At 43.2% G+C, this 25,851-nt stretch overlaps 1 protein-coding gene across 1 annotated transcript; it reads left to right on the top strand.

Annotated features, from left to right (window-relative positions):
- The first annotated feature begins 223 nt into the window (after positions 1 to 223).
- LOC310660486 (protein mono-ADP-ribosyltransferase PARP14-like) lies at positions 224 to 24,741 on the top strand. The gene is made up of 17 exons (XM_083405283.1): positions 224 to 519; positions 2,213 to 2,346; positions 2,442 to 2,475; positions 3,618 to 3,878; positions 5,250 to 5,486; positions 7,447 to 9,710; positions 11,201 to 11,437; positions 12,473 to 12,694; positions 12,869 to 12,941; positions 13,909 to 14,058; positions 14,422 to 14,484; positions 16,280 to 16,447; positions 17,586 to 17,792; positions 17,885 to 18,490; positions 19,500 to 19,645; positions 20,964 to 21,138; positions 22,371 to 24,741. The coding sequence occupies exons 1-17, from the start codon at positions 327 to 329 to the stop codon at positions 22,655 to 22,657; spliced, it is 5,457 nt and encodes a 1,818-aa protein (XP_083261409.1). The 5' UTR covers positions 224 to 326; the 3' UTR covers positions 22,658 to 24,741.
- The last annotated feature ends 1,110 nt before the right edge of the window (positions 24,742 to 25,851 follow it).

Below are 25,851 nucleotides of genomic sequence, written 5' to 3'. Positions count from 1 at the left end.
TACCCATCTACGATACAGCTCTCCAATTACCGTTTTGGGGCACCAGCCTCCGCTTGGGTCGGCTGTTTTTTGCCTCTCTCCTTATAAGCAGTAGAATATCTGATTCTACTTTACACTCCAGCTGTCACTGGTTTGCTCTGGTTTCTTCCTGGAAAACACCGGAGGCAAGGAAGGGGTGGCCAGGGTCGGGTTGGAGGCGGAGGGAACCACCCACCGGCCCTTCCCTTTTCCCCAATATCGCGTCACAGCCAAGAAAAAGCTCGGGAGCGGCGCCCATATAGGAAAACGAAAATGAAAGTGGCGGCTCCTCGGCCACTCTCGGCAACATGGCGGAGGGGAGGAGGCCCTTGTCTGCATTCGCCGTGCGGGTGCAGGCGGATTGGGGGACCCCAGAACCCCCCAAACAGCTGAGAAACAAACTTTTGCTCTACTTCCAGAGCCGGAAGAAGTCGGGAGGCGGAGAGTGTGAGATCCAGCTGCAATCCGGGCAGGTCTTGGTTTGCTTTGCTAAGGAAGAAGGTAAGAGAGAGAGACAGAGAGGGAGGGAGAAAATTCCCCTTCTTTTCCTGGGACTGGTGCTCCCCCTCGATGCATTTGTAGGACGCTTCCAGAAAGTAGCTTTGCTGCTTTCTTGGGAGGGAAGGGGGGCAAGTTGTTATGTGCCGTTAATAAATATTAAAAAGAAGGGTGTTCCCGCATAGGAGACACCAATATGGAGGCTTCCGGTTTAGTCATGCTAAACTGCTTTAACAGCGCCATTCTGTGTAAACTGAAGCCCCTCAACTGTGTCTATTGGGTCTTATTCCTTGGGTTGCAATCTTAAACCTATTCTCTAAGTCTGTAAAAGGTAAAGGTAAAGGGACCCCCGACCATTAGGTCCAGTCATGGCCGACTGTGGGGTTGCGCCGCTCATCTTGCTTTATTGGCTGAGGGAGCCGGCATACAGCTTCCGGGTCATGTGGCCAGCATGACTAAGCCGCTTCTGGCAAACCAGAGCAGCGCATGGAAACGCCGTTACCTTCTCGCTGGAGAACTGCTAGGTTGGCAGGAGCAGGGACCGAGCAACGGGAGCTCACTCCGTCACAGGGATTCAAACCGCCGACCTTCTGATCGGCAAGTCCTAGCCTCTGTGGTTTAACCCCCAGCGCCACCTTTGTCCCCCTAAGTCTGTAGCTAAGCCTAATAATGTAAAAGTGCAGCCCCTGGCAATCCTGACAGAAGCTGTCTTGTGATTAACCAGGGGCAGGAATACAGCAAGTGGCCTGTGAGATAGAAACATCTCTACTAGACAGTAGTAGTACAGCACAAGGGAAATATGGTTTATGGGGGGGGGGGGAGTTGGTGTGAGGGGAGGGGTATTATCATCTGGGACATCCTCGTGCTCACTAAGGAACAAAGGCTGAAAATGTGTCCCTTCTTTCGTCGTTATGTAGGCATACATAAAACAGTTCTGTTAATTAAAATGAAAAACAAACAAATGTACCAATAACCGGCTTCACTCTCTGACTATCCCCTACTCAGCAAATTGAAGGAGGAGAATGAGATAAAGAACCACAAAAGGAAGGAAACTGGGGCGTTAGCCATAATATACATAGAGAAATAAGCAAAACAAAATAATTGGAAGTCAAAGAGGTTTCAGACTAGATATGACTACATACCCCCACACCAATAGTTTAGTTCTGTGCCTGTTGAGTTCAGAATTTTATCATGTGGTGGAGTTGATTGCTTCCCTGTTGGATTGAAGAATTCTATCCCCAGATCAGGATTTATCATCCTAAATTCCATTGAAACTGATGCTTGACCTTTGGTTTCTGGTCACTCAAAATAGGAAGGCTTGCTCACATCAGTCATGAGTCCAAATGCTAACTGTGGAACTCAAGAAGATACACACCTTATTTATTTTGGCGTGGAGAGGGATCGCTTAGTCATTATGAAACTGACTGCAAACAAAACTGCTTGGCCCTTTCTCTTTGCTGCCTGAACATAGCCATGAACATTTCTAGAATCTCTACAGGGATAGGGAGCCAAAGGCCCTCTAGACTCTGACCCCTATCAGCTCCAGTTAGCATGGCTCATGTTCCATGTGGATGATGGGAGTTGTAGTCTGGCATCTGGATGGTTGCAGGTTTTCCCATGCTTAACCAAGGAGCAGTAAGCCAGCATGGTGGTCGCTCTGTTATCATGATGACAGTAATTTATTTTTTTGTTTCAGTGAGGCAAAGAGTTCTTTCCAAAGAGACCCATGAACTTGACCTAGAGGGAAAAGGAACATTGAAGCTGGTGGTCACACAGCATGAAAAAACTGCCAAAGAGAATGTGCCCAAGAAGGAAACTGATCTTCATCAGGTATTAAGGCAATATTTGACCTGGTGGAATCTAGAGCTCTGAAGCCAAGATGTTCACCAAAGCAACAAATCAATATGCTGTTGTTCTCTTTTTAGGCTTCCAGGGGAGAAGACGTGGCAGAAGAGACTGGTATGGTGGTTTTCTTTCAGCATCGTTATCATGCCAGGGGCAGGGGTGGGTGGGCTTTCCTATCCCTAGCCAAAGGTGGGGTGGGTATTTTTTGTTCCGTTTAACAGAAAGAAAGCCCAGGCAAGCCCACTGAGGCCACCATTCTCTCCTCCTACTTCCAAGCCAATGATTTATATATATATATAATGATGATACTCACCTTGTCATCTGGGGCTCGGACCACATTCTTTGTGACACACAAAGAATATTTCTCTGGTGATGGTTCTCAAAAATAAGGAAGCAAGATGCAAAAGCAGATCCACAGACAGCTTGGACTGCAACAAAATGGGGGTGCCTTTTTTGTTCTGGGAACCTGTATCCTGGAAAGAAACAATTGGAACATTCCCAGAGCAATAAAAGGTGGGTGGGTGGAGTGGGACCTCCCACTTTCAGAGCAAGGATAGTAGAATTTTGTGCTCCGCCTGTTTCTTCCATGTAAAAAATAAACTAAAATCTGCAGCCCAGATGAATTATTATTATTAGTATTCATTTATTCATTCATTTATTTATTTGATTTCTGTACCACCCTTCATCTGAAGATCACAGGGTAGTCTACTGTATAAAAACACAAAATACCTACAATACATTCCATCAGGGCTTTTTTTCAGCTGGAACTTGCTGGAACTCATTCTGGCACCTCTCAGGTGAGCGCCATTGCCATTCTAAGAGAACGAGGGAGGCGTTCATGGTGAGTTCCGGTACCTCTTTTTCTAGAAAAATAGCACTGCATACCACAAGCACATTAACTTCTTCCTTAATTTCTGACTCTTCAAGAGACATGCTTTTTTCAGGGTTTAATTACTAACAATCACAGAATTCTGATCAATACAGTAAGTTTCTTTTTCTTCCTTTAGTTAGCTTCTGCCCAGTAATTTGGTGATTTATTCTGGTTGGCTGTGAGCATAGTTCCCTCAGTAAACATTATGGGCTTGGGTGGAAGCGTATTAATGGCTGCTGGAACAGTATTTAACACCATCTTACACACAAAAAAGAAGAGGATGTAGATTAAGGTTAAATCCCAGAAAAATAGTTGGCACACTGTTCTGTCTATGCTGACAAACACTGAGTAGTTGCATATTTTACTCGTTTTTTCCTCAAATCAGATGTGCAGCAAGACTTGCAAAAAGAGGGCATCAAAGCAAACAGATTGACACATGAAACTCCCTGTCACAAGGAGGATATCCTCACCAAATCCCACACCTCTTCCCGTGTCATTCTTGAAAATGTTGGGGAACATTTCGACAAGCCTGATGTCTTAAATCTGCTGGTAGAGAATATCAGTGGACTCTCAGAAGGAAGTGATTTTGAGATTGAACAGATAAGTGAGAGAAATGCCGCAGTGATAACCTTTCAGCAAAGTATCGGTAAGAAATGTTAACTTTGTGTTGCTTGACAATTTCACATTGGGAGAATTGTTGGCGTTGATTCCTTTTAAAACAATTCCATTAAAATACCTGTGAAGTTCACATATTCTCGGCTTCTCAGGTTACTGGTCTGTTTTTGGAGCGTTCAAGATAAAAGCTTGATCCTAACTGTAGTTAAAAGTTTATGTAAATGGCCTTTCCCAACTTGGTGCCCTTCCCATACTTTGGTCTGTAATCTTAATCATACCTGGCCATTGGGCTATACAGGCTGGGGATGATGGGAGTTGTATTCCAGAACATCTGGACTACAACAGGTTGACGAAGGCTGGTGTAAACACATGTTTGCTACACAGTTTCTTTCCAGAAGTATTCCAAACTGCACACTTTCCCAATTCCGTTCCTCTGAATTCTTAATTAATGGTTAGTCCACTCCTTTCAATTTCAGTGTAAAAGTCTTTGCTTGTCACTACGCTGCTCAGTTCCCATACTTCCATGGCTCTTCGCTTTTGTTACATTCTTAACAGAGATAATTTGAATTTTCATGTGGATGTATCATTGCTCAGTATTTTAGCACCGGCTGAAGGAAAGAGTGAAAGGCAAAACTCGGTCACTGAAGGAAATGGCAACGTAGTGAGTTGGAGCAGTAACATAAGAATTGACTCTTTTGGGGAAAGTATATCTAGTTAAGTATTCTTTTTCGGAGCAGGTGTACGCAGTACGCCCACAGATGCTCATCCAGCCCCTTTCCCCTCCCAACTTTCAGTTTTAGATTACTCTGTTCATGGCAGATGGGCGGAGTATAAATAATAAATTCTTACTCTTATTCTTGTCTTGGTCATGCCTTGGTTCCTGATTTCTTTGCACTGTCTGTGGTTGCTCTTTAAAGAGGAACAAAGGATAGCACTGAGGAATCTCAGCCTCACCGAGTAAGGTTGTAAGGCTGCAGGACCACTCAGGGACAGGCAAATTCAAAAGAGACTGATTTGCCTTTCTAAAGATGAAGTGGCTGAAGGTTTTTCCTTTTCTTCCAAAAAAGAAGGCTTTGCTGCTGCTAGAGGCACCAGCTTGGTTGCCCTCAGCCCCTTTGTAATTCTTGGTAGAATGGAAACAGTGTTGCACTATGATGTAGCATTATCTGGCAGGGTCTTTTTGGTGGTGGGGCATAATAATTGCTCCTGTTGGTGACCTCAGCTGTTTTGTCTTTAAAGCTAAACTTACCTGAAATTTCTTAAGATTCCTATCCCCCCGTCCCATGTGCCAAACCAATTTTGAGCAATAATAAGAACAACTGTGAATGACAGTAACATCTGTGGATGATCACAGTAGAGCAAGAAATAATTGCCTGATAAGACATTTGCCTTTTCTTTTCAGATGCTGCAAATTTTGTATCCCAGTGTCACAGGAACATCAGGTTTAAAGAATTCAAAATTACTGCCAAGCTTCTTGAATTGACGCAGATGATCAAAGTTGAAAATATCCCATCAGGAGTACCCAAAGATTATTTGATTCTCTATTTTGAAAGTTCAAAGCATGGAGGAGGACAAGTGTCTAGTATTCAAATGTCGCCTGAGGAGAATTCAGCCATCGTTACTTTTTGTGACCACCAAGGTAGTGTATTCTATTTTTGTAGGTGACTGAAAAAACAAAACAAAAATTTGCTAGTGGGATGGCTCAAAAGCAGGAGCTCTGTTAATGGCTTCTTGGAGATTGATTGGATTTTAAGGTCATAAAATAATCACAGCTGTCATTCACAAGTCAAGGGAAGAACTGTACTGTATTGGTAATCCAAATGGCAGGATCAACAGGGGAGGTAGCACTAGAATGGTGATGAACCATAGGCTTGCAAAGCTTTAACCTTCCAAGCCTTCCAGGGCACCTCCAAACATGTATTATGGCAGGGATGGGGTACCTTTTTTGGCCAAGAGGGCCAGGTCCTTATCAGATCCTATCCTCTTGAGCTAAAGTTAACAAGTGGGTGGGGCTGCTTGCATGTCCATTATCTCACCTTGCAATGATGTCAGGTGATTGGGCCCTTGAAAGCACCATGCACAAAGCACTTTGTGTCTGGACTTCAAAGCATCACGCAGGGCTTGCAAAGAGCCCTGGAGCTGCTTTGAGGCATCCGGGGGCTTTCTTTTCACCTGCGGGTATCTTTCCTGTGGAGAACTCAACTGTGTGGCCCATCCAGCAGTCTTTACCTCTATTGCACGTCAGCCTGCTCTCCTTTGCCTCTGTACTACTGGAAGCACACTTTAAGGGTCACAGTTGTGCGTTGGCAGCTGCATCTCTTTGCCCCCCCATAGAATAATATACCATTGGAATCGTTCCTCCACTTCAGACCTGTGTGCTGAATCTGTTGAGCCAGAGCGTTCTGTTTACCACAGCCTCTGACACAGAGAAGTGCTTTCTCTTCCAGTTGTGATCTATTGGAACAACTCAGTGCTTTCTTTCAGCTTTTGAGCAGAGAACATTACATAATAATAACAATGATTTATTATTTATACCCCACCCATCCGGCTGGGTTTCCCCAGCTGCTCTAGGCAGCTCCGAACAGAATAAAAATGTGATAAAATATCAAACATTAAAAACTTCCTGATACAGGGCTGCCTTCAGATGTCTTTCAAAAGTAAGATAGCTGCTTATTGCCTTGGCATCTGATGGGAGGGCGTTCCACAGGGCGGGCGTCACTACCAAGAAGGCCCTCTGTCCTGTAACCTCACTTCTCGCAGTGAGGGAACTGCCAGAAGGCCCTCGGAGCTGGACCTCAGTGTCTGGGCAGAACAATGGGGGTGGAGACGCTCCTTCAGGTATACTGGACCGAGGCCGTTTAGGGCTTTAAAGGTCAGCACCAACACTTTGAATTGTGCTCTGAAACGTACTGGGAGGGTACATTGCTTAAAAGAGTGTGAGAGAGACAGTAGTTCCCCCTGTCCCCAGTTTATTTATTTCTCGAAACTTCATCTTCTATCAGTGGCTACATATTTCTAGAACATTTCATGATAATAGTTTCCTGGTTTCTTACTGACTCATACTAGAACTGCAAGGAAAGGTGGGGAGAGGAATCAGTTATTAAGTCCTGTCACCAGCAGCAGTGCTTTCAGCTAACCCAACAAAATGGTTTAATTTCAGCTAATCCAAGAAAAGGATTTAATATGAGCTGAGAATCAGAACCTGCTCAGTCCACTGCTCAGTCACAGAAATATCACCTTTGAGCATGAGTGTTTCTTTCACTACCAAGTTGCTAACAGTCGTGTTTAGGAGAAGAAAGGAGAGAGTTTGTGAACAAAAGCAGCACGAAAGGCAATAAAAAGGTTGTGTTCATCTCACAGTTAAGCCAGGAACTGTGGTTTATAGTGCATGAGCCAGTTGTGCTCGCTTTGCTTTTCCATGCTTTCACTGTAAGGAAACAAACCATGAACAGTTTCTGTAAGGATTACAAGCCATTGGGTGTACAAGGCATTTCTGAGGCAGCCATCTTTGAGTGGTCTATGCATTTGAGGGATTTGGCATGGTAGAATATTAAGTGTTTTTTTTAATCTTTTCTCTCTCCCCCCCCCCCCCTTTTTAGCTGTGCAGGCAGTATTGGAAAAGCAGCATTTTTTTGACAATCAACCAGTTTCAGTTTATCCATACTACGATTCTTTAGATATGGTTTTGTATGGAAAGGAGAGGGCTGAAATCAAGATGCCAGACCCCGTCAGAGTCCCCTTAGATCCTTACATCTGGCAGTTTCTACAGGGGAAGGACGGCCTGGTCCAAGAAATAAATCAAGAAATGGCAAAGTGTCACAGTGAGCTAACGTGGCCTCAGGCAACTTGCAAACAGCCAGAAGTTGTGATACACCCTTCAGCTGCCTTATCTAAACAAGGAAGGTCAATGAGGGAACTGATCAAGACTTGGAAAGATAAAGTTTCTATGGAGTTTACATGCATCATGTCCAAGTTCAAGACTGTTCAATGCAAAACCATCCCAGCAGCATGGCCTACCATAGAAAACAATTTGATAAAGGATGTTTTGGCAATTTGGGATGTTTCCAAAGAAACAGTTACCCTCGCCGGTTTTGTATTTACTGTGGACGGTGTGAAGAAATCGATAAACGAATACATGGAAAATTTGACCAAAGATGCAGAAAGAGCTAAGCAAACTATACATGAAACTTTGGCAGTCACCCCGGGGAAGTATGCTGTTCTGCATCAGGTTTTGCTTGAAGAGAATGTCTATAAAGAGAACCCAGACCTAAAGTTCTCTTACGATACATCAGCTGAGATGGTGCAGCTGAGTGGAATGGTTGCGGAAGTCTATAAGATGAAATGTGCCCTACAGGAGAAGCTGTATAACATAAAGGAGAAAAAAGTCAACACCCCCCCTGCAATATTTCAATTCCTACAGCATGCAAATAGCAGAAAGGTAACAGTGATCATATTTGGTGCAAATAAAATCAATGCCTCCTATGAACTTCAATATGATTCTGTAGCATTATTCGGATATCTTGATGACAGTCTCTTGAAAGCAGAGGAGCAAATGATGAAAAACCTAGCTCATAAATCTATTACTTTGATGAACCGTGAACTCGTCAACAAAAGGGAATGGAAAGAACTCACTGAGCGATTGCATAAGAAGCACAATTCTGTTGAGGTAGCTTTCGTAATTGATGTTTGCCACACTTTGGAAGAAGAGGCCAAAGTAACCATTGCTGGTTATACAAAAACTGTAGTAGATGTTTATCAGGTGCTTTCTGACTTCGTTGAAAAAAACACACAAATTCGAAAAGTAATCCCTGCCAAGGCTGTGGCCGTTGTGCAGTTTATGGAGAAGGAAAAGGGCAAGGTTTGGCAGAACCTGAGGAAGAATGGTCTGAAAATCAATTTTGGGCAGCAAGCTCAGGAGAAGAATATTATCCTGAGTGGGCCTAGAGCAGATGTGATGAAAGCAGCTGCTGTGATTGAACAAGAGCTGTCTTTACTGCATTTTGTTATAGTGTCATTTGATAAACCGGGAGTGAAAAATTTCTTCAAAACTCGAGAACTTACCTACATTACTGAAGCAAAGCAAAGCTTTCACTGTTTGATCAGGCTGCAGAAAGAAGGAGAAGATAAAGGAAACTTTGATGAAAAACTAGGGCACCCTCATGCTAAAATAATTTTAAAACATGGTGTTGTGGTAGAGGCTTATAAGGGTGACTTGACCCGTTCCTCAGTTGACGTTGTGGTCAATGCATCTAATGAAGACCTGAAGCACATTGGTGGCCTTGCAGATGCCCTCTTAAAAGCGGCCGGCCCACAGCTGCAAAGTGAGTGTGATGACCTAGTCAGAAAGCATGGACGTTTGAAGCCTGGCCGTGCAATTAGAACACATGCTTGGAATCTGCCATGTAAAGAAGTGATACATGCAGTTGGGCCGAGGTGGAACAGTTCAGAAAAAGAAAAATGTACACGACTGTTAAAGGAGGCTGTGAAGCGAAGCTTAAACCTGGCAGAAACATATAACCATCGCTCCATAGCCATCCCTGCCATAAGCTCTGGGATTTTTGGGTTTCCATTAGAAGAGTGTGCCCATACCATTGTAGCATCCATTAAGGAACACTTGGAAGAAACCTCTGAGAGTGGCTGCCTGAAACAGATCTGCCTTGTGGATGTGTCAGATAATACAGTCCAGGCTCTTGCTGATGCTTTGAATGAAATATTTGGAGAGGGGTCACCCAAAACCAAATTACTGCCCAAACCCAAATTACCGCTCAATCAGCCCAAGGAAATGGGAGAGAACGTTCATGTGGTGACTTCTGCTGAAGGTGTGAAACTCATACTTGAGGAAAAAGGCATTGAAGATGCGACGGTAAGCATGTGAAATGACCCACAAAGCATTTTTCCAAATGCATGTTGAACTTCTCTTTTTGTTTTTAAATAGACAATACGAATTAATTTGAATTGTAAAGCTCTTGTTAAAACAGGCGTGGCCAGCAGAGTGCCCTCCACATACAAGTCCCTGCAGCTCTGACCAGTGGACATGTGCCGCTTGAGAGTTCAACAACATTTAAAGGGCACCACACTGGATACCCCTAGGAGTTTTAAACTGGGTTGTCCAACATGGCTCCTGGAGGCACACATTCAGAGGCTTTCCATAGTACCCAAAGGATACCTCTATGTGCTGAAATTAGGCTTGAAAGAAGCATACAGTTTTATCATCGATCCATCCATCGCATTTATATACTGCCTTTCTGCCAAGGCACAGAAGGTGGCTTACAATTTTAAAGGGCTAAAACAAATGATATAACGTTTGAGGTTGGCTGAGGGAGGAGTCACTCTGACTGTAGCAGGGCCTGAAGTTGTCTGTACCTGCCTCCCTTTGCCCTCTTCTTCCTCCTCAAAGGGCAGATGGCATATTGTAGCCATTAGAGTAGGTTGTTGTCAGGGTGGATGTATTAATGATAACAGTTCTTCTGTTTTGCAAACATGCCTATTGGTTCCAAAAACAAAAATGCCATCCTTATCTTCCATGATTTACAAGGCTGTTTTCCTTAAAGAGATGATGACTTGGAATCAGAGATTTGCTTTAATATGTTTGGTTTAGAAGAAAAGCATCTCATATGACCTGGGAATAGGGAAGAAAAGACTACAAATTGCATTTATTTTATGCCAAACCAATACAAAATAAGTGCATGGTGTTTCAGTGATCTCATCCACAAATAAAAAATAGCTTTGCATGATGATTAAAAACCTGGTGTTTACAAATATGATGGTTTGTTGTTGCAGATATTCCTGCCTAAATTGGACTAAAAGGTAAAGGTAAAGGGACCCCTGACCATTAGGTCCAGTCGTGACCGACTCTGGGGTTGCGGCGCTCATCTCGCTTTATTGGCCGAGGGAGCCGGCGTACAGCTTCCGGGTCATGTGGCCAGCATGACTAAGCTGCTTCTGGGGAACCAGAGCAGCACACGGAAACACCATTTACCTTCCCGCTGGAGCGGTACCTATTTATCTATTTGCATTTTGACGTGCTTTCGAACTGCTAGGTTGGCAGGAGCAGGGACCGAGCAACGGGAGCTCACCCCATCGCGGGGATTCGAACTGCCGACCTTCTGATCGGCAAGTCCTAGGCTCTGCGGTTTACCCACAGCGCCACCCGCGTCCCTAAATTGGACTACTGAATAATAATTCACGATGGTCATCTGTGACTGATGACAGTATAATAATGTCTTGCTGGCTCTTGTCTGTGATCCAAGAGTGGTCAGATGCCCCTGGAAAATTTACAAGCAAGGCATGACTATCTGTGGCTTGATATATGTAACCCCCTTGCAAGTATTTTTATGAGTGTTATGGTTACAGACCGACGTTGTCGTGAGCAGTATTGGAACTGATCTGAAGCTTGGTGTGGGTCCACTTTCCAAGGCTGTGCTGCAAAAGGCAGGACCAATGCTCCAAGCCGAGTTTGATCAAGCAATCCAAAGCCAAGATGCTCAGGGCAGCTGTGTGATCCAAACAGGCGGATACAACCTGGCCTGTTCCATTGTGCTCCATGCCATCATTCCCCAATGGGATGCCGGAAAAGGACCTGCAATTCAGGTAATTGCTTCATACCCTTGACCACATTAATTGTAGTGGAATGTAAAATACACAAGTCACATGTTCCCCCACCCCACCCCGGGGACTCACAACAGCCCCAGCTAAGACGATCTCGTAAGTAAACTGGTCCTGAGTTGTTTTGGGGATTTATATACAATCAAACTTTGGTTCCTGAATGGCTTAGTTGCCGAACATACTGACTCCCAAAGACCGCAATCCCAGAAGTAAGTGTTCCAGTTTGCAAACATTTTTTTGGAGCATCCGACGCGGCTTCTGCTTGAGTGCAGGAAGCTCCTGCAGCCAATCAGAAGCTGCTCCTTTATTTTCAAATGATTTGGGAGTTGAATGGACTCCCGGAATGGATTAAGTTTGAAAACCAAGGTACCACTGTACTAATAGCAACACCTTGAACTTGGCCCTAGCAAATGGGCAACCTGCAGATCTCTTGAGCACAGGTACTGTATGCTGGCAAGGCCTCAATCCTGTCAGCAATTGTGTACAGCAATCCTGTCAGCAATAGTACAGTAATCTGCACTAACTGCAGCTTCCAGATGAATTGCAAGGGAAGCCCCACATAATAGAGCACATTGCAGTAATCCAGTCTTGAAGCATCTGGTGCATGGACTACTGTGGCCAAGCAGATGCATTAATTACAGTTGGTGAAAGGCACTTTTAGCCACAGAAGCTACCTGAGCCTTTGGTGACAGAGATGCACCCAGAAGCACCCCAAAACTGCAAGCCAAGTAGTGTGGGCCATGCTGAGCTAGGCGGACCAGTGGTCTAAATATATGGCAGTTTCCCATGCACCTTTCCAATGTTGCTTGAAGCACCTTTTCCACAGCCTACCTCTGGCTACTAGAACTGAAGTGCTTGAAGCAATGGAGTGTTATGAATCAAGGTTGGGGTACCTAGCTTGGCACTGGGTTTCAACATGCCCTTAATGGTATATTGATAATGCACACAAGGAGGAGGCAGATGTTCTGGCTTGAATGGCTAAAAATCATATCTGAAGATACTTGGGTGTATATTTTACAGAAGCTTAAGGATATTGTGAGAGAATGCCTGGAGAACACTGAACAGCTGTCGTTGAGCTCTGTCTCCTTCCCAGCACTTGGAACAGGAGGTTTTCACTTTCCAAGATCTGAAGTTGCTAAATTAATGTTTGAGGAGGTGCTTCAATTCAGTAGCAGGAAGAATTTGAAGTCCCTTCAGGAAGTTCGCTTTCTCTTGCATCCAAATGATAAAGACAACAAACAGGTAATGTGATTGCATTCCTGTCTTAAATTGTTCCAAATGTTGGTTTGCAAATACTATACTTCATAATATTAATTCATTTTTTGTCTCCAGTTCTAGAACTGTGTTCTGTTCCTACATGGGGGAGGGGGGCGGGTCTCAGAAACCTTGGGGGTAACGCTTTGGTTTTCTTTCTAGGTCTTCTCACAAGTGTTCTCTCAAGCTTCTGGAATTTCCAGGGGTGTGCCCCCGAGTGATGGAGACAGTACAGGCAAGTTGACTTGTTCAGTTGCAGCCGAATTCTGATCTCTCTGGCCCTCTTTGGTGATGAATAAACAGCTACATGTGAAAATGAATTTGGACTGTGGCTCTGGGGGAGGGATTTTAACCCCATTTCCTTCTCCCCTTTTGAAATTGCCTACCTTGCTGTGGGTTAAACCACAGAGCCTAGGACTTGCCAATCAGAAGGTCGGCGGTTCGAATCCCCACGACGGGGTGAGCTCCCATTGCTCGGTCCCTGCTCCTGCCAACCTGGCAGTTCGAAAGCATGTCAAATGCAAGTAGATAAATTGGTACCGCTGCAGTGGGAACGTAAATGGTGTTTCCATGCGCTGCTCTGGTTCGCCAGAAGTGGCTTACTCATGCTGGCCACATGACCCGGAAGCTGTACGCCGGCTCCCTGGGCCAATAAAGCGAGATGAGCACCGCAACCCCAGAGTCGGTCACGACTGGACCTAATGGTCAGCGGTCCCTTTACATTTACCTTTACCTCTTAGGGAGCTAAGAGGCGCTTCAGTCAGAGAAACAGGAAAGAATTGTTGGCTCCTGCTTCCCCAGTCCAAATTGCCTCTCGTCAGAAGCTGCTACAGTACTACCTCAGTTCTCGGAACAAAATCTGTTCCGGAAGCCTGTTCGACTTCCGAATCATTCAAAAACTGAGGCGTGGCTTCCCATTGGTTGCAACAGCTTCTTGCACTCAGCGGAAGCTGCGTCACACATTCAGGTTCCAAAAAATGTTCAAAAACAGAAGCATTTACTTCTGGGTTTTCAGCGTTTGAGATCCAAAACGTGTGACAACAGAGGTGTTTGGCAACGGATGTTCCACTGTAATAACATTTTTTAAAATTGTGTTAGTTCCTGGTTACTGATCTTTGTGTTGCTTCAACCTTCATCTTTTGTAGCAAAATGAACAGTTTTCTGCATTGGTTATATTCTCCTGCTTCTTTGTTCACTCTCAGGTTTCTTTGGGCCTGTTTCAACCCCTAGTTTGGGAATTCATGAAATGCAGATTGGATCAGTTCTATTTCAAATAGTAACAGGAGACATCACAAAGGAAAATACAGATGTAATTGTAAACTTGACAAATGCAACATTTGATTCCAAAACAGGTACTGAATTTCAGTTAATTTATCTATTGTCCTGAATTTATGTTGATGATGATTTAACTGGGAAATAGGAAAAAGCATTTTAATATGCAAACACGTTGCTGGATACGTGTGTGTATGTTTGTGACATCCACTCAGATAGCTGCAAAATGGGATCAGAAGATGGATTTTATGTAGCATCACTATACTACACTGGTTCAAACTATGGTATACCTATAATGCAATGTGTAATGTGATTTCAGTTTGACATGTAAGTTACAGAGATGTAATTTTAAGCATTTGTTGGTGTTAATTGCAAAAGTGAGCTGAGTTTTGATTAGCTTTTATTACCTACAGTAATAAACTGTCTCCCTCTGATTTTTGAAGGTGTCTCCAAAGCAATTTTGGAAGGTGGTGGACCTCAAGTTGTAGCAGAGTGTGCGCTACATGGTATGACACAACAAACGGTCCGATTCAGTTAGATAATATTTAAAGTTCTTTCATAGAGAGGAACTGCTCATGTCTCATTGTAGATTTGATTGTTTCCTAATCAGCTATTATAGGGAGTGGGGTTATTGGGGCTAGATGAATCGTTATGCTGTATAATATGCAATTGTAATCTGTAGTTTCTCAGTGCTGGGAAGATTCTAGTTATCACAAGATGTGCATTGGCACATTTCCAACTAGAAGGATGTTGCATGCTAGCATGAGAAGCAGAATACAGTTGCCTACTGCATAACACTTAAAAAGTATAATAGGGAGGGATGCAGTGTGTATGATTGTATCCACACTTGAGTTGGTCTGCCTTTTGGGGGGCATCTGCTGACAGAGGAGAAAGTGTACCTTATGCATCAGGGATAACCATTCTCAATTCCCTAAATATGATCTGGATGGGGCATCCCATGTCCTTTTTACACAAAGCTCTGGATGTTATACACTTCTTTCTCTTCTCTTCTCTTCTCTTCTCTTCCTTCTCTTTCAAAAACATAAACCAGTGTGTAATAGCATGCAGCTGAAAAAAATCATCTAGGTGGGAAGTAATCTTGATACACAATAGGGTGATCTGTTACCAAATCTTTGTGCTGTAGGGCATAGCTTTTAATGAAAAGTAAGTTTTATCTTGCACAGGGACGCGGGTGGCGCTGTGCGTAAAACCTCAGCTCCTAGGACTTGCCGATCGCATGGTCGGCGGTTCGAATCCCCGCGGCGGGGTGAGCTCCCGTTGTTTGGTCCCAGCTCCTGCCCACCTAGCAGTTCGAAAGCACCCTTAAGTGCAAGTAGATAAATAGGTACCGCTTTCTATTGGGAAGGTAAACGGCGTTTCCGTGTGCTGCTCTGGTGCCGGTTCGCCAGAGCAGCTTCGTCATGCTGGCCACGTGACCCGGAATTGTCTGCGGACAGCGCTGGCTCCCAGCCTCTAGAGTGAGATGAGCGCACAACCCTAGAGTCTGACAAGATTGGCCCGTACGGGCAGGGGTACCTTTACCTTTTACCTTTTTAAGTTTTATCTTGAATTATGGTGCTGGAACTAGTTATTCACTGAACAGAGGAAGTAAGAGGCGGGTCTTTTGATGATTGGCCAGCTGGGGGAGGAGGAGTAAGAAAAAGCCATTCAAGGCATCTGAGTGAGACAGGCACGGACATGCCTTTGAAGCTCTTGGAACCGTTTGAACTTTGTAAATAAATCTTAAAGACAGAAACTGGCTGCGAGCCTGGAGTTTTATCTATGCAGCACCAACCCCTAACACTCCCAAACCCAGTGGTACACAAATTCCAACTGACTTTGTGGCAGGTGGGTGGGGTGGCCAGGCTCAATCTCACACTTTGTGTTTTGCTGTGGACTGCTTCTGATCTCTCTTTGGCAGCTTCTGACCTTTCCTAACTCCTGGCACTGAATGTGAGTGAGCCTGGTACAAAAGGAAATGTATGTCCTCTGTGCACATAGCCAGAAAATGTATCGGAGGTATCTACCCAGCATGCAACGGGGCCCCCCAAAATATGGGCAATGTGCAGAGAAAACTCGCTTTGCTTGAGACAATGTAGGGCAGACAGTTGCCAGAAAGAGATTCCTAGCTGGTGCTGGCCACCTGCAAACCATCTCTTTCGACCTGCTAATATTTGTAATCTATGCCAAAGGCATTTCATTCTGCAATATGTCATTCACTGACAATGAACAGCTACTGGGAGTTTAGACTTGTGTTGATTAAGTATGAATATACAGCTTGTCATCCTTTTTTTCTTTTAGGCTCACAGTCTCACAATGGATTTATAACCACGCAAGCAGGCAATCTGGTCTGTAAGAAAATAATCCACCTTGCACCCAATTCTGATACCAAAAATCAGATCTCCATAGTGCTCAGTGAATGTGAAGCAAAGAAGTATACATCCGTTGCCTTCCCTGCAATTGGAACAGGTTTGCAAATAAGGTTTCGTTTAAGGAGCGAAGGGCAGAATTCTAGTGGAAAGTTTCACCTATTAATAGGTCACTGTTGTTAAGGCATTTGAGTTCCTGGAATAGATTTCAAAGGCAATGCTAGTGAGCTGGCTGTCCATACGCTGCCAGGTCAGGTTCAAGGTTCTTGGATTAATTCACAAAACTTTAACCAACTTGGGTGCAGGATACCTTAAGGATCACTTGCACAGTTCATATCCACCAAGAGCCACATGTTCAATGTTGCTCGATCATGCAGGCAATGCTGGGATCTTGAAATATCAACAGAGCAGTTCAGAATATCAAAATAACAAATAATTGATGACAACAAAGGTCCACATTTAAAGCAGCATAATTAATGGAAAAACACCGCCTTGTGTGGGGAGGACTACAGGTGGCAACATCATTCCTTTTCCTTTCATTCTGTTTGGCACCATTGCTTTTCTGCTGTGCTTTCCCACCTCCTCATTCCAGAAATGACAGAGGGTTGCTGCAGCCATAAGTGCTCGCACACTTGCATTCTGGTTACCATATTTTCCTGTGTATAAGACTAGGTTTATTTCCTTAAAAATCATGGTAAAAAGTGGGGGTTGTCTTATACCTTGGTAGTGCATAGGGTGGACCTTTGATTTGTTGCTGCCGCAGCTGTCAACAACTATTGTGTGTGTTATTGGTTGCTGCATTAATGGGTGGTGGTGAAATTTCTGAAATTTCAGTCCCCCAAAAGAGGGGGCATCTTATACATGGGAGCGTCTTATACACGGAAAAGTACAGTAATTTGGAAGAATGTTTTCTGTGGGGAGAGCAGGGAGACTAGTGATCTAACCTGTCTGCTGGCCATATGGAACTTGTGATGGGCATTTGTTTCGCCTCATTAAGGTGCTCTTTTTTAACATCAGATGCGGGGGAAGGAAGGAGCTATGGGGTTCACTCCTTTGCTCAGCTGATTATTGCTTGTCAGCCATGTTGAACTGGTGGAAGGAAATAGGATCTTCTATAATTTAAAATGAAAGTGCAGACACTTACACTAACACCTGTTTGTGTTTTCTTTTGTGAGATGAGCAGCCCCTCTCCATTTTGTGCATAATGCATTTGTTTTTCTCTGTTGTGTTGGATACAGGCCAGGCAGGGAAGAACCCAGCAGACGCAGCTGATGACATGATTGGTGCAGTTGCTGACTTTTTGGGCAAAGTACCACTGCAGTATTTGCAAATGATCAAAATAGTTATTTTCCAGCCGCATATGCAGAATGCTTTTTATGCCTCTATGAAAAAGAAAGAAGGTGCTGCATTACCCACCTCTAAATCTGTGTTTTCTAAAATTAAAGGTAAGTGCAGAGGGTTATATCCTTCATATTCCTGGCACGATGTCTTGTAATATTTGTTTGGCATATTTAACAGAACGTCTCTTTCTCTGCAGATTTTATCTCTGGTAAGAAAAAAACCCCTGGAAAGAAACGTCAGTTGGTTGTGGAAACCAAGGTGGAGGTTGCCGTGTTTGAAGTCTGTGGTGAAAGCAAAGAAAATGTTCAGGAGGCCGAGTCCTGGTTAAAGAAAATGATTCTTCGGGAACAGACAGAAAAGATTATCTCTGATGAATCAATAGATTTGTTTGGTGATGAAGAAATTAAGGAACTGAACAACCTACAGAAAAGACTGCATATTGCCATTCAGCTGGAAAGAAAGCAATCTCCACCTTTCATTCTCGTATCGGGCATTCCTCGTGATGTACTGGAAGCCTACTCACAAATTGATGACCTGGTCAAGAAAATTAAACGTGACCGGGAAGAGCAATCGAAGGCAGAACTTGCTCATAATTTGGTTGAGTGGCAATATTCCACAAAAGGGAATGATTTTGCACCTTTTGACAAGTTAAGCAATCTTCATTTGGAAGATGCTAGAATGAGTAAGAAAAACACTACTGTCCAAATTCTCGGAAGGAGCTACACAGCAGACACCAGAAAAATGTGTGCTGTGGATGGCCAAGGAAAAACTGTAAACATTAAGCGCATTGTAAAGGAGGAAGGTAATGAGGGGCTTAAGTAATCAAGGCCTAGGTTAGTGCCTGTATTCCTTTTGGGTGTGTTGGATTCCCAATAGTGCAGGGATGGGGAACTTTTTCACCTCAAAGATTGTTTTCCCTTCTGGGGGCCACATGCTGGTTTGGCATCACCAAAAGCAAGAGTGGGCAAAGCAACAAATGTATGTAACTTTTACCTCTGTCCAGTGGGCTAGTTTATGCACTCACTCACCTATTCCTCCCTATCCTCCCTCCAGAGAGTCAAGAGGCGTTACCAGAGCTTAAGGACCACTTTCTATCCTAGCAAAAGAATTTGGAATGGGAAGCGGGGTCAGTGAGGGGTGTGGCCTGGGGAGGGTTCTGAGGGCATGGAGTGTGGCATTTGGTCACTAGGTGTGAGGTTCCCTACTGCTCGGTGGGTGAATGTGACCTCGCTAAAATATCTCCCTCAGGAAATAACAGCAAGAATCAGCTTGCTCCTGAGTGCTGGAAGGGATGTGGTGGCAGTTGATGGCATGAAACAGTAGACTCCTTCATAGCTCAAATTCCCAAACTCCAGAGCTTAAAGCAAACCTCTATACTTACACACATATTGAATTTGTAATGTCAGTGTCAGGGGTCACCAGTGTATTACAGCTGTACCCATAAAGTTTTCCCTCAGCACCTCCAAGGCCTCTAAGCCCTTCTTCTGACTGTTCCCTTGGACAGACAGTGAGGGCATTTACTTTCTTTTCTCCTTTGAAAAGTCCATAGAGCAGAAGGAGGAAGTTGCAAGAATGCCACTCTTTCCTATTTCCTCTTTCAACTGTTTGTATTTTCTAAGCCTCAGATTAATTTTACTGGGTCCAACTTTTACTTAGATCACTTGGAAAAAAAGTTTGCGCGTTCATGTTTTCACTCTTTTTGCCTCTCAGGGTGGGGGTGAAGGGTGCTGACCCAAGGGGAGGGGAGGGGAGGGGAGGGAGCGGATGGCTCCTTCAGCACACAAAAATGCAAATGTGCTCACCCTTTGCAGGTGGACCATCAGTACCTGTCCCTACACAATGGGAAGATATGAAGGGACATCGTGTCAAGATGGTTTTGCTGCAACCTGCAGCAGCAGAATACAAAGAAGTTGAAAAGAAATTCCGGAGTAGCTGCCCTTCAAACAAAATAGAAAAGGTGAAGTATGGCAGAGGCAACAAGCTCGGGGAGCATGTTCCCCTTACAAGCATGCATCATTGAGTTGTATCGAAATGCTGTACAACGTTGTCAGACCCTCATGTAATATCCAGACACACGATATGTCCATGCAACTGAAGAGTGTGCATGTGTAAAAGCTGTCATAGTTAGGATATCCCCTTTCCTCCAGCTACAATTCCTATTTACATTCAGTTATATGGAATAACTGTCCATATGCCCTTCACATTGAAGCTGGGAATAGGAGCATTATTTGTGTTCACTTAAAATCAAGCTACTGAGCTTAGTGATGGGTTCAGCTTGCAAACAGGGCTTCTCAGCCTTGCGTTTGCTGAATAATGGGACCCCCACAGGACTCTTTCAGGGAGAAGCAGCAGGTGCGTTTCTTAAGCATTCCCCACCTACTGATTTTCCTCTGTAACACTTGGATGATGACAAGCCAGCGAGGTGAAGAAGATTGGTAGTGGGGAGTAGTGGTAGGGAGCGGGAGGCGCTGTGGTCTAAACCACTGATCTTCTTGGGCTTGCCGATCAGAAGGTCAACAGTTCAAATCCGTGGGACGGGGTGAGCTCCCGTTGCTCAGTCCCAGCTTCTGCCAACCTAGCAGTTTGAAAGCACACCAATGCAAGTAGATAAATAGATACCGTTGCGGCGGGAAGGTAAATGGCATTTCCGTGCACTCTGGCTTCCATCACGGTGTCCTGTTCTGCCAGAAGTGGCTTAGTCATGCTGGCCACATGACCCGGTAACTATCTGTGGACAAACGCCAGCTCCTTCGGCTTGAAGCAAGATGAGTGCCACAATCCCATAGTTGCCTTTGACTGGACTTAACCGTCCAGGGGACTTTTACTTTCTTGTTCCCTTCTGTTGCTGTTTCCCTGTAAATGCCACCCCTTTATGTTAATCAAGCATGGGGTTTGGAATACAGTGGTATCTTGGGTTACATACTCTTCAGGTAACATACACTTCAGGTTACAGACTCCACTAACCCAGAAATAGTACCTCGGGTTTAGAACTTTGCTTCAGGATGAGAACAGAAATTGTGCTCCTGCGGCGTGGTGGCAGCAGGAGGCCCCATTAGCTAAAGTGGTGCTTCAGGTTAAGAACAGTTTCAGGTTAAGAACGGACCTCCGGAACGAATTAAGTACTTAACTCGAGATACCACTGTATGTGCATGTTGACATAGTGTGCAGTTGTGCCCTTTTAATGTTCCAACGAGACCCATAATCTGTTTTTACAACCAGATACTATCTTTTTCTTAATCTCTCTCAATGTTGTATTTTCTTTGCAACTTTTGTAGATTGAGAGGGTTCAGAATCCTTACCTTTGGAAATCCTACCAACTCAAAAAGCAGGATATGGATAAGAAGAACAGCCATAACAAAAATGAACAGATTCTGTTCCATGGGACTCCTGCTTCCACGGTGACCCCCATTAACCACACTGGATTTAATCGCAGTTATGCTGGAAAGAACGGTAAGTCAATCTGAAATTAGGTAATTTACTAAAGGAATGTGATAGCGAATGTGATTTGCAAACCGCTCTAAAAAGCAGATAAAGAAATACCTACGATTCAGTAGTGAATGATCCCTTCTGAATTAGAGTGGGGAACCTGTGTATTGGCCCCATCAAGTTGTTGGATTCCTGTTCCCATTAGACTCAGCCAATATAGCCGGTTCAGTAATAATGGGAGTTGTAGTCCAACAACATCTGGACAGCCACAGGTTTGAAAAACCTTGCTTTCTTATAGCCAATACCTTTTAATGTTTTTTTCAGAAATTAGTCTTGCTATTTTGAATAAGACTTTTATACCATTGTAAGTGCAAACAGGATACTTAGACCATATACAAAATATTATTTCTGAGAGGCAAGGATGGGGTGGGAATTCCCATTGCTGCTACAGTGGTGCAGGGCCTGATTCTGGGTCATTAGCTCAGTAACGATACAGGGAAGCAAAAGAGGTGGAGAGACTTCAGTTGGAACACCTTTGAGAGATTCAGTGGAGAATTCTGCCTTAAAATAAAAACGAAAGGAGATGTTAGCTGAAGTATTGGAAAGGTACACATTGTATAAAGAAACAAAACATGTGCCCATGTGGGAACTGTGGGTAACATGTATTCCATCTTCGTTCCCAGATGGAGGAAAAGTGAGATATAAATGTAGGAAACTAAGTAAATCCCTCTTCCAGTTGATGTGTTTTTATACAAGACATATTTCTATTTAAGGAGGAAAATGGTTAATGTACCTAAATTTTTGCCTTCAAAAGCAGGAACTTGTAATAATAGACAAAAGTAATGATATAATAAAATAAAAGTAATAACAGTAACAGTAATAATATATTCATATCCCACCTTTCTCCCAAGTTGTGATTCAAGGTGACTTAACAATATTTAAAAACATCATTATAAAATAGAATTAAACTAGTTAAAAGACAATAGTGAAAATACACCAGAACACATATAGAACCAGAAATTAAAACACAGCATGCCCTCAGAGCACAGACCAGTGATCAACATCATCAGCACCTTAGTTTTCAAAGGCTGTCTGAATAGGAAGGTGTTAGAGTGTGTGTGTTTTCATTCATTTAATAGAGTTATCTGCTTGTCTAGTGTATCAGATAGCTTTGCAGATTAAATATGGTTGTAATGCTTTGCATTAGTTTTCTAAGACGTTAATATTTTCTGAGATGTTTCTTTTTTTGGCCTCAGCTGCAGCGATTGGAAACGGGACCTATTTTGCTGTCCATGCAAGCTATTCTGCAGGCGATACATATTCCACACCAGACGCCAATGGTAGCAAATATATGTATCTTGCTCGGGTTCTTACTGGGGATTATTGCACCGGAAAACACGGACTGATTACTCCACCACCAAAAAGCATTGGAGGCGTTGAAATTTACGACAGCGTGACTGATAACACGGCTAACCCAACAATGTTTGTCATATTTTATGATTCTCAGGCTTATCCAGAATATCTTATTACCTTCAGAAGATAAGTTGCTTTTGCAGCCGAAGACCCATTGTGCTGCCCCACCCCGATAATCTGAAAATGCTTTTTAGAAATTACTAGTTTTTGAAATTTCTGACTAATTGGTTTAGCTATGCCTTCCAAAGACTCAAATAATTTTGACTGATATCTAGTAAAGCTTGTGGCACGCGTTTTGAAAGTGTGCTTGAAGTCAGGCAGGGTTTGTACAACTTGGTAACTTTAGTGTAGGTAGAACTGTCTTGAACAGAAAATGCTGAAATTAAAATAGGGTGGGTAAAATGTTAGAACCATGTGTGCTGCCATCTCATAAAGGCAATGAGTAAAATATAAGCAAGGGTGATCTCCGATGTCTGCCTTTCCCTATAAATACATTCCTCAATGTTCTACTCAGTTTGGGTGGAACTGCGCATTGCACATGGATACAAGCCCTATTGACTGCCGCTTCCAGGGATAGCAGTTGCAACAGGGCAGAGAACCTCATCTTTGCTCAGTGCCCTTTACAATTGCATCTTCTGTCCAGTCCCTTTCCCTGCTGCTCTCTATAGAGTTGAAGATGTGTTTGCTCTAAAAGAAATATGGTTGAGAAATAGCTTTTGTTAGTGGGCTAGTGCAGTAGCAGCAGAAGTTACAAAGCCAAGTGGAGCTTTGTAATGTAGGTACATCCTTACTATCTTTGCTAGTTCTCAGGAAATTTTGAGTGTCACCACTGTGCCTCCCATCCACTTTTTCAGATTGTTGTGCCTATTTGCAGTAACTTGTCTATGCTGTTCAGATCAGGACCCTGCACTACCTATGCAGAGTGGCAAATCATTTTTCTCAGGTACTTAACAGGCAAGAATGTACCTATTTCTGGAGACATTTTTAGCAACGAGCTTTTTCTTAAAACGAAAAGGCCCGTATGTATACACTGCAAGAGTTTCCTCTGAAAGCACTTTATGCCCTCTCTTCGCTTGCTGGTTAGCAGGGAATTAAATGAAAAAAGAGAGGTCCTTTGATATATCAGGGACAGACTGTTGAGTAATGTTGCCAACTGACCAGAAAAAATACCCAGCCTGGGGTTACTTCTGTGTCTTTGGCAGCAATTTGATACTGAGAAATCATCAGGTGAGGGGCTTCACATATTATCTGCACATCAAACAAAGGCCTAATCTTAAGAGAATGGGAAATTTTTAAAAGGCAATGGATGATTCTTACATCTGAGGCTTTAGAAAACAGTTCAGCCTCCTGTGAGAAAGCATAAGAGTGCGAACAAGGAAGAGAGTACATTTCTAGTAATGTGTACGTCCAAGTGCCAATATGCATATTATGCAGACTACATGAGAAGCAACCATCTCTGCTTGTAGATACCTGAACTCTCATGTCAATAGGCAAATAAAGCTGAATCAGGGCATTGCTATCAAGAAGAGGAAAGAAAACACTTCTCAAGTTGTGGCTTTTTAGCAGCTTCCAGAGGTGGCTCTAAGAAGTTTTGATTCTATCTGTTTGGGTATGCATAGAGTATGGTGTCCTTTCACACTACAGGGGTGGCTTTTGTTCTTAGCAATATTGTTTTATATGGTGTACACATGAACTATAATGGAGTTGTCAGACTGAACTGCCAATTCACATCCCTGTTTACAGTTCTCTCTGCATCTATATGGGCATACATACTGCCACCTTAGTCAATGCTTCACACCTTTTGCCATAATAAACTTGCTGGACTTTAAAGTATCGCACAAACATTTGCTGCTGCTTCTTCTTAGCAGCCAATATCCCTTGCTATTATTTTCAGCTGCTAGGACAAAATTAGTCAAGTGCTTAGCTAACTCAAGGCAGAACACGGGGGGCAGATAGCACTAGGCCTAGAAAGATGCTTTAAAGGTGTTCAGAGCAGCCCTTAAATATATCTCTTTATATTCTGCCCAATAGCTGCCACTCGCAAAATTGTTAGCTTTCTTCTGCTGCCAGGTTATACCATTGTTTCATTAACTAATTTTGGTTTTGTCATATTTCAAATGCCTGTATTATCATGTGATTTCTGCTATTGCGACTCTCCTTAAAATTAGTTCTGATCTTGCCTTGCATGTAAATTTATTAAAGGTTATAAAAATGCTCAACTTGTCAAATATTTGAACTTGTCATAGGAATGTTGTTTGTTTCAATCACAAACCATTTTAGAGTGGGTGTTTGTCTTATTGCTGCTCCTCGTTGAAGCTGGAAACACCACAAACCACAACTCTGTGCATCATCACAGGGACCTAACACCAGTATTTTCCTCCACACAGTCCACTGCCAGTCATTGGCAAGACTGCAGCACATCACTCATTTTTTTTGGCCTAACTGCAAACCATATCAAGAGAAGTGGAGTCCATAATCTTATAATAAAAATGCTGATATCTGCTCTTGTATTATTCACTGTAAATTTGTCGATTCCCCCCCCCCCCATCACAAGAGCTTTTTTTTAAAAAAGTGAACTAGCACTCTTGGATTTGCCCTATGCATCCTGTTAAATGTTTTGGCCTCTATCACTTAAAGCAGAGGTTACTTTATGATCCTGGCTCCAAGCCTCCCCATTTATTGTAGAGGTAAGGAAGTTCAGTATGGCTTTTAGAGGAAGAACAGCCTGAATGCAGCCCCAGTTCAAAACAAAAACTTCCAGAATGGCATGAAATCTTGCATTCCATTTCTTCTTTTTTTAAAAATCATTTCATAAAACATTGCACCATTCCTCTTAAGAATCAAGATTCACAACATAATCAATTTAATACACAAATTGTTGGTTCTAATTCATAATCGGTAGCATGTCCCCCAAATAAGCAATAGGAATTATGACCATTTTCTATCTTGCTTTTACTGTTGTGTGATTCTATTTTTCTGGTATGTTAGATCAAGGTACTTTTACTTAACTAGTATTCTTCTTCTTTTGCTTAAGTAGTTATTTCAATCACTACTGAAATGCTTGAAGTTAATGTACATTTTCTTGTCTTTTGCATGTTTATTTATCTTGCAAATCTGTGGCCCCTGGAAGAATATCACATGTGCCTGCTGGCCCAAAGGTTGAATTTTGGGTGTACCGGGGCTGAGTCACAAAATGGCTCCCTCCCATTGTGAGAGGGAAACCATCACCATCACTCGACAAAAGACTGAAGCCCTCCCTTTATGGTCTTGTTTGCTAATTAACATCATATTAAAATGTGGTGTACCCATTTTAGGAATTGTACG

The sequence above is a fragment of the Podarcis tiliguerta genome, assembly GCF_965153285.1.
Source record: "Podarcis tiliguerta genome assembly, chromosome: 1".
Classification (NCBI taxonomy): Eukaryota; Metazoa; Chordata; class Lepidosauria; order Squamata; family Lacertidae; genus Podarcis; species Podarcis tiliguerta.
The sequence above is the reverse complement of the archived record's forward strand: the minus strand, read 5'-3'. Positions and strand labels throughout refer to the sequence as shown.